The sequence below is a fragment of the Trachymyrmex septentrionalis genome, unplaced genomic scaffold (assembly GCF_001594115.1).
Source record: "Trachymyrmex septentrionalis isolate Tsep2-gDNA-1 unplaced genomic scaffold, Tsep1.0 scaffold22, whole genome shotgun sequence".
NCBI lineage: Eukaryota > Metazoa > Arthropoda > Insecta > Hymenoptera > Formicidae > Trachymyrmex > Trachymyrmex septentrionalis.
In genome coordinates this window covers 4,457,605-4,466,255 of record NW_017305375.1, presented here as the reverse complement: position 1 = coordinate 4,466,255, position 8,651 = coordinate 4,457,605, and the positions used below count along the sequence as shown (strand labels likewise).

Here is an 8,651-nt window from a genome sequence, read left to right as displayed (position 1 = left end):
CGGCGGCGGCGGTGGGACGAAGTGGCGCGAGGGTGAGTGGGTAGTTGCCTGTCGTGGGGCACAACGCCGACGAGAACGCGCAGCCGGTGGATCAATACACCCCTCCGCGGTGTTCTTCTCGACGTGTGCGGCTCGCACCACCGCACGGCTCTCGGCGCCGCTCGCTCGGTCATGTCGGCTTCGCTTCGGTCTCTCGCGATCTCCCTCCTCCCAGGAAGCCGTGATCGGTCTTGCCGAGAAAAACGTCTTACGACGTTTCTTCTCTCTTCATGCTCTCCTCGTCTACTTTCCTTCGTCGTTGAAGCTCTCTTCAACGGAACGTCACGATTATCAAACCCTTCCCTTTATTTTTTTCCACGCTTTTCGCCCTTACCGCTATCTTACTTCGTTCGCTCTCACATCGAGATGGTACGTCTCATTTCCAAGGGAGACGTTTATTGCTGTCGATATTGGAAAATTCTCCAGACGATTTTTTACCGGAGGATAAAAAGTTTGCGGGTTAAAGAAGGATGTCTAGAGCGCGATATATCGTTCGCGTTTTCCCTGCGATTTACCGCATCAAGAAAGGACGGCCTTTTCCTCTTCAATGTTCGAAATGTCGTCTCTTGAAATCAGAATTTTTCCAATAAGGCGATACCTTCGGATTGTCTCCCATTTAGTCCAAAGAGAAAATCGATCAATGGGATATCCGCCCTCCGTACGCACGCACGCATCGACTCCACGGAGGCAGAGGATACTTTGACAAGACAGATGGCATAAAGCTGTGAGGAAGAAAAGCTCCGCAAGTCGTAATTAGATTACCGTTTCATCAATCGTTTTCATCAATAAATGTGATCAGTGTCAAGTCATTAAATTTTATTAATTTTCTAATTATTTCGAAACAATGCTTATCCGTTTGTGTTCGTGTCTTCGCACGTTACTGTTTGCGCGAATTTAAAATTGTGTGCAAAATAATTCCGCGCGTTGCAGATTCAATTTTCTCGTCGTGATGCGTCGTACGTTTTGCGGTTATCGAGCTATCGCCGCGAAATCGAAATATCACCATGTAAACTGAGATTTTTTTAAAAATCGTTTGATGTGGTTCGAGTGAACGATTACACAATCGGCCAGCGTGACGCGGCTTATCGATCATTTAATTGAACCATATTGTCTCATCGAAAAAAAGGTACTCATCGGTAGATGTATGATTTTCGCAGCGATATAAATAGCGATTCATAATCATTCGATGGTGCGCGATCATAAACGTGCATTATAAAAATTCATGAATGTCCATAACGCAACAAGCCAAGCAACCTCTTTTCCCGATGACCTCGATCGTCTTACGTTACGACGGCGAGGACGGGACGTGAGGTGAAAAAGTGAGTGAAAGAAAAAGAAAAAATGAAGGAAAAAGGGAAACAAAAGAGAGAAGGGTAGCGAAAGGGAGAGGAAGAGAAGTAATGATAGAAAGAGAAGGGACGAGAGAAAGAAAGAGAGAGACAGGAGGGAGAGAGTTGGATGGCTGATGGGTGGCGAGACCAGTGTAGTGAGATCGTATGTACTTTCAGTATTTTCAGTATCGCTAGACATCCCTAGTACCAAGCAGCAGTCTCCGCGTCCGCCCCCAGCAACGTCGAGGGGTCGTACTCAGTCCCCCTCTCGCGCCGGTGCTACTCTTCCGCGCCCTATGTATCCCTCCCTGTCACGTATATCCACAAAGGCACACACACACACACACATGCAGGCGCGCAAACGCTTTCTCTCCCTCCCGCGCATGCGTGCGTATATACACGAGACCGGAGGATCATATCGAAGACGAAGAGGGTGAGTTTTCCTCGCGGTGGGAGAGGCTCAGGGACGGTAGAAGAGCCCCAGTCCTAGTGGGGAGGAGACGGGTGGATGGTTGGGGAGAGGGTGCGGAGGCGCCGCCGCCGCCACCGAGCGACGCAGTGCCGTCGGGACGCTCGACCGAATGATACGGCCTTCGCAAAGGGGTATTTTTCGCCGGCCGCCATATCTCGTTCGGCAATCCGTTCGACTGCCGTACCGAGAAGCAGTCGGGAAGAGAAAGAGAAAAAGACAAAGAGAGAGAGAGAGAGAGAGAGAGAGAGAGAGAGAGAGAGAGAGAGAGAGAGAGAGAGGGAACACCAAGAAGAGCAGTACTAACTCCGAGAAAGGGGAAGGAAGACATCGGAGAGAAATCAGCCCACCGGCCGGGGATATTGTCCTGTCACAGCAGTACGCCTTTAAAGAGTTACTGGTGTGATGGGACATTGTCCTCGTCCTTGTGGTCCACTTCCAACCACGTCATCATCATCATCATCACCAAGACTTGTCGGGACATACAGGATGTGGAAAGTGTGAAATCGATTAAAAGTCGAATTGGTGTTGCGCGCTCTCGCTAGACGGTTTCCGCGATCAAGGGGAACGCGGTAGAGGGTGAAAAAGTGGGGACGGTACGAACGAAGAATTTTATGAATGTTTGCATGATGACGGTGGACCTCTATGAACGAAAACAAAGAGGAAACGCCCGAACGCGCGACTGTTGTGTTACGTATTGACCATCGGGTTTTTTTAACTCTCGTAAACTATTAAACATTGTCCTCGATATTCCTCGAGCGTGGATACACCATGGTACAGCGATGGTATTTCCAGTCGATAAGGCAGCTACCGAGAGGCGCGGCTGCTTGCCACACTGGTCGATTCAAAGAGCCGTTCTCGCCCGTTCCTCAACCGTCAACAGTTCTTTTTCTGCCCCTTTGTTGAAATGCGGAAATGCAGAATTACTTTTAAAGATAGTGAAAATCGTTTTAATCGGTTTGTTGAGCAAGAAAAACTGTTTGAATCGCCAAGGATCATGAAGTCACGACAAATGACAGAGGCATTCCGTTATCGGGACGCATCTACGTTGTGCCTACAGTCCGCAAAATGGCCGGAGCGCGTCCGTGGATATTCCTGCGCGTTATCGTCGCGCAGTGACCTCTCGTTGAGAAATAACATCGCGTGTTGCTTGTATTAATCCGGAAAACGCGGATCTACTGCGGGCCGGTCGCCGCCCGGATGAGCTCCGGAAATTCTCTCGTTCGTCATCGATCGCGCGAACACGACGGGTAATCCAAAGTCGGGTAATCGAAAGTCGGAACTGGAAGAAGGTCGTAGGTTGTAACATAGTTTCGGTGGAGGTCGGATGTGTCTACTCGTCACTCGTGTGAGATCGATACTTGAATAGGCAGAGGATTCGCAAAGGGCAAGTTTTGCTCTAGTAAATTCCCATCGAAATCATAAGGAATTGATCAAAATATTGTCTAAAGAATGCAATGAAATTCGAATGAATGCAAGGAAATTTATTAATAGAATTATATTTGCGGTGTTGTATAATATTTCGATATTTTTCGTGACGCACGCTTCGATACTTCGTTGCCAAGTAATCAAAGATTAAAAGGCGGCGGCCACGTTCTCTCTCTCTCTCTCTCTCTCTCTCTCTCGTTATTTATCTTCTTCTATTAATTCCGCGCCTACAATAACCGCGCCACGACCATTTACTGAGTAATGAATCAGCCCTGTTTCCGTTTACAACCAGCACACGGAATTAGAGCGACATTGCGAAGGGGTGGCGGACAACGGGGTCGATGAAAAGGTTAATGCTGGGTTGAGGTCGATCGCAAGCCTTCTGTCACTACTTCCCTTTCCTTTATTTTTTGTTTTTTATCCCGTCTCTTTCACGATTATTTTAATTTCAATATGGAAGAAGTGATCTATACACAATAAATATAGTCCTTGACTCAAAGAATTTCCCCGTTCTATTTCAAAATTCTCACAATAATTGCTTAGCATTATAGAAAAAAAACAAAATGTCATCACTCTCTTATCCTTTCGCGATACTTCAACTTCAACATAAAAGAATTGATGATTTTCGCTAAACACCCAGTTCTCGATTTAATTTTTATTCATTCCAAAAGTCGTAATACGTTCTCAAAGCGATTGCTTAGACCGTAGTACTATAAAAAACAACGAAAAGAAACAAATTCGAGGATTTTATTAGACATTGTAAACAATAAATCTTGGTACAGGTGAAACTGAAGTGGCAAAGCGGACTATTTTCTCACTTGGTGTTATATTACCGTGATTTTACCATTTCAATAATGCCATGGGAAAGGAATCGAAAAATAGTTTCGTTGTCGAGTCAGAAATATCATTTCTAATTTCGTCCATATTACCTTTTGATGGTCTAGTTTTTCTCGACTGAATTGAGTAATATTGGATATCGATTTACATTTTCATCAACGCGTATTTAGATCCGGCTGAAAAGATTTGTTCTTCAATTATAGATAATACGAAAATATCGTTCTATGTATTCGATCAAATGAGCCTTCGGAGAAAGAACATTTTGCAATCTGTGCGTTCGACTTCTGGGACAAAAGAGAAATCATCTGGGATAAAAAGAGAAATTGCTTGCAAGCTTGAATAACCACGCAAATTGCTTAAGCTTTTCTCATGAAAGTTCAACGAAGAAGAAATATTCTTCCACAATCATCGATCTTGCTTCGTATAATCCATAGCGTCGCCGTAATCTTCGTACAATATTCTTACATTGCAATAATTCAAAAGTTGCATTATCGGATGCATCTGCGGCACTCTCATCTTTTATTCAGTAGTACCTTCGAAGTGCACCATCGTGTGTCTCAACAGCCACAATTATATGTGAGAAAAAGTTCGAACGAAGAGTTAAGGAGGAATCGAGTCGGAGGTAAGCTCTAAAGTGAACAATTTCAAAACTAGTGCGTACTATGAAACGTCGAGCAAAAAAATATTGAGGAATTCATTTTAGAAGATAAAGATGCGTTTTTTTTAAGTGAATCGACACCTGTCGAACGTACCATTCCTTTTGGGATTTGATTAGCTGTCGCATTTAGCCAGGCGAGGCATGCCAGAAGGTCGGAAAAGCAGCAGTCCTATCAACATGATGACTGTTCCACGTCGAGCTACATTGATAAAACTACTGAGGTTGGATTTCGCACGGGTTGATAGTGGTAATGCGATGGTGGTCGTGTGTTCGTCGTAGGGAATACAAGTGTATAAGGGGATATGGATGGAGGACCGGTGGACATTGGGGTGGGTTTGTCGTGCAATCCTCCCGGTCCCCGCGCAGGTATCTCAGGGCACCGCCGCCAGGCGGCAGCACTACCTTCATCCGTGGATCACTAGCATCTCTACAAACATTGCTCTTTAGGCGAAGCGATGTTTGCAGAGGTGCCAATGATACACGAATAATCTTGGTTGAGACGTTTAGTGGCTCGATCCGCAGACTAGCAATCCATGGATCTGGATTCGAGCCCATCCGTGCCTCACATACGCACGATTTTTCCTGCGTTTAAGCAATGCTCCCATATGTAATTTAAAAACCTAATCGTGTCTTAAATTAAGGAGCGTCATTGCTCTACTCTGCTCTGACTCTGCATTCGCCTGATTAAAAAAGTTAAATTTGGTTAAGCATATGGAAAGACTTTAGCTAGTTGACAAATTTCTGTGATGTGATCTGTGGCCGTGTTGCCTCTTTATCTTGTGAAGATAGAAGCCAATGAATAAGAGAGAGAGAGAGAGAGAGAGAGAGAGAGAGAGAGGGGATGATCTTGATGGAGAGAGACTTAATTTATAGACTTTTTCCGTATTTAATCGACTTAATCCGTATTTAAATAGTATATTAAATATAGTCAACGAAAATGAGAGAGAGGGAGCGTGAAGATGGCCATTGCATTTCCATTACACCATTGAATAGAAATAAATAAGATACTAACCGTCTTCGTGTTCTATTTTATTCATTTCTGTCGACCAGTTTGATACACGATGGCATAGTCTACAGATCATGTCTTTGGAGAGCAATACATCGGGAGAAGAGAAAGAAGATCGATGCAGAGAGAAAGCTTGGTGTGCCTTACCATCGGGACGCGGAGGAATATGGTGGAAAAGGAAAGGGAGAGAAGGGGAAAGACCTCGCCATATTTAAATCCCCGTGAGAGTCTTTAGATAGAGAATTCTATAAGTGTGTAGAATTTAGAGTGTACACTATATCTGGCACTCGCAGAGATGTGTAGTTTCTTAGTGTATTATTATTATTAGATATTCCGCTAAGATATAATTCGGTCTGTATGATCTTGAATAAATTACACCGATATCGGAATTTCTGTTCCTTACTGAACGCTCCAATTTCGCTTTCGATCGGGGTCTTTATCGAATTATCGATAATTCATTATCTTAACTCGATTCACCAATTAAGCGAACTCGATCCGTTACTAGAGAGACTCACTCATTTCAAATCGCAGTTATATTTTTGACAACATAAGAAATTTTTCGGTAGCTTCAAGGCTATAAAAATTGCACGTACACGCGAAAAAGGAGTGTCCATGTGTACGTTCCTCTGCTACTGCGGCTTTATTGATATTAATGTGAATAAATCGAAGATAAATCAAAACAGATTTTGATAACGAACAAACACGCAAATGGCACATAGAGTAAATTAGAAAAATATATTTCCCCGAGCAATTTTTGCATGCTTTGCACGTTGCAGAGTAATTAGATTATATGCACACGCTGGAAAAAGTCCGTTTGCATTAATTGGAATTCTGGTTGAAAATGGACAAATTAGAATTTTCTATTATATAATTCTAGTCGAGATAACCAGAATTCTAATTCATGTGATTAGTTTTCTTTCATTCATTTTCAACCAGAAAATTTTCTCAGTGCACATTCCATAAATGTGCCGAACACTATTCTAAAGAACGCACCTCTTTATCATCGCCCTCATCTTATTTCTTATCTCTCTCTCTGTGTGCGTTCTACTCCTATTTGTCCAATAGAAGGAAATTATTGCTCAGATTAAAGAAAAAAAATTTCAGTTCTCGTTCTAGAAACGAAAGAGAAATATTGCAAGGAAATGTAAAATCGTAGTTTCAGCAAATAAAAAAGCAGAACAAAAAAAAATATTCGAAGTGTGATTCTTGAAGCGTGAAAAAATGCTAGAGTGACGAGCTACACACACACACACACACACACACATACACACACACACACTCGGGCAAGCGACGTACCTTCCTTTTTTAAAGATCTTTATAAAGGGTGCGACTGTGCGGTAGGTAGTGGAGTGAAGGGCTGCTGCGTTTTAATTTATTTTAATTTAGGCGATATTAGTTTTAATTAAGGCGCACAATTAACGCGGAACACGTCGTCGGCTCGTGACATGACACGCTATAAGCGAAACAAAGATAAACTTCTAAAAGCTTTGAGAAGTTTAAGTGGATTTCAGGTGGAATGTAAATACTGATCGTGCATTGCGGCGTGTATTCGTTAAAAGAAACGTCGCGAAATTTTTATAGAACTTTACGTGCGCGTTTTATTCGATATTCGATTAAAATTTTTAGAGAGAGATTTAGTTATTACTGAAAATGTAAAATTTTCATTACAACAAGAAATATGTAGAATATTTTCAGTGTATTTGACTTAACAATATTATAAAGAATTGTATTATGTGAGGAAATTCTAAAAAAAAGTTGTAAAAAGATATAAATATTTAATTTAAAATAGAGAAATTTTTTAAAAAACTAAATAAATTTTATCTTTTATTCTATTATTAAATATATCAATACCATTATTTTCCTAATGTGAAAATTTTTATACGCATCTACCACTTTAAGTTTTTCGCGTTACAGCAGAGTTTCATAACTTATTCCTGTTTATATTTCTTTTAAATAATAGCACTTATTTTCCTTGTTACACTTTTCTAACACAATAATAATAATATTTGAACTCGTTCCGGAATTTCTGTATCTTTTTCCATCTTTCTCCCGAGCATCCCTCTTCTCAAGTTTTCCCTCCCCGTCTCTGATTCTTGTATCCAGCACTCACGTTATTGGATCAATACGCAAGATTCCAATTAATCCACGGGGGGTATTCCCCTCGACAGATGGCCAATGGAAAACACTATAGTCTGCCATACCGACCCTCCCAAAACCACGTCGTTTTACGCATTATCCAGCGTACAATAGCGTGTTCCAAAAATGACTACGCGATAAAAATGTAAATGCAAAAATTAATACGCGGTAACTTGATGTGCATGATATGTATTATTATTATATATTTATCTTTAAACAGTAAAATAATCGAAACGCAACATAAAGCTTCGATGAGCAAACTGAAATATTGCATAAAGCACTATTTCAGTTTAATATCAATATTGATGTTTATTATTTGATGTTCCTTCTACGTTTGTATTTTTCTGATTTAAGGCTGTTTTCCAAACATTTTTAAGTGTTGCATATTTCAGACAATAAAACAGTGACAAATAAATTGCGCAAACTATATATTGCCATTTAAAAGACAGAATTAAAAGGATTATAATGTAAACATCGAAAGAATGATTGCGCTTTCAATCTATTTGTGATCGTACGGTTTTCCATTTTTATGAAAAAATAATTTTTGAAAAAGATACTAGCCACGTGCTATAAAATTTGTAAAGCCGTACGTGAGCGTAGCTTTTTTTAGAATAATTACGGGCGACTGCTGCGAATGCAAATCGTAAAAAACCGTTTTTGTTCTTTTTCGACCGAGATTGGAAATCCTGCTAATGGCATCATTAAGCGAATCGATCAGAAGTGGCGATTTTCAATCTGCGGTTCGCA

The 8,651-nt window shown here is 41.4% G+C and overlaps 2 protein-coding genes across 4 annotated transcripts in view; one reads left to right on the top strand and one right to left on the bottom strand.

The window, feature by feature from the left end:
• LOC108748320 (RNA-binding protein Musashi homolog 2-like) overlaps positions 1-8,651 on the bottom strand; it is a 91,752-nt gene that overhangs the window by 8,772 nt on the left and 74,329 nt on the right.
• Positions 1-8,651, top strand: part of LOC108748323 — a 70,419-nt gene that overhangs the window by 36,025 nt on the left and 25,743 nt on the right. For 2 of the 3 annotated variants that reach the window (XM_018486384.1, XM_018486383.1), the window contains exon 5: positions 5,813-5,989. The exons of the other annotated variant lie outside the window; for it this stretch is intronic. In XM_018486384.1, the coding sequence (XP_018341886.1) occupies positions 5,813-5,983 (171 nt within the window). In that variant the 3' untranslated portion in view covers positions 5,984-5,989. The remainder of the gene's footprint in view (positions 1-5,812; positions 5,990-8,651) is intronic. 3 annotated transcript variants of the gene reach the window in all.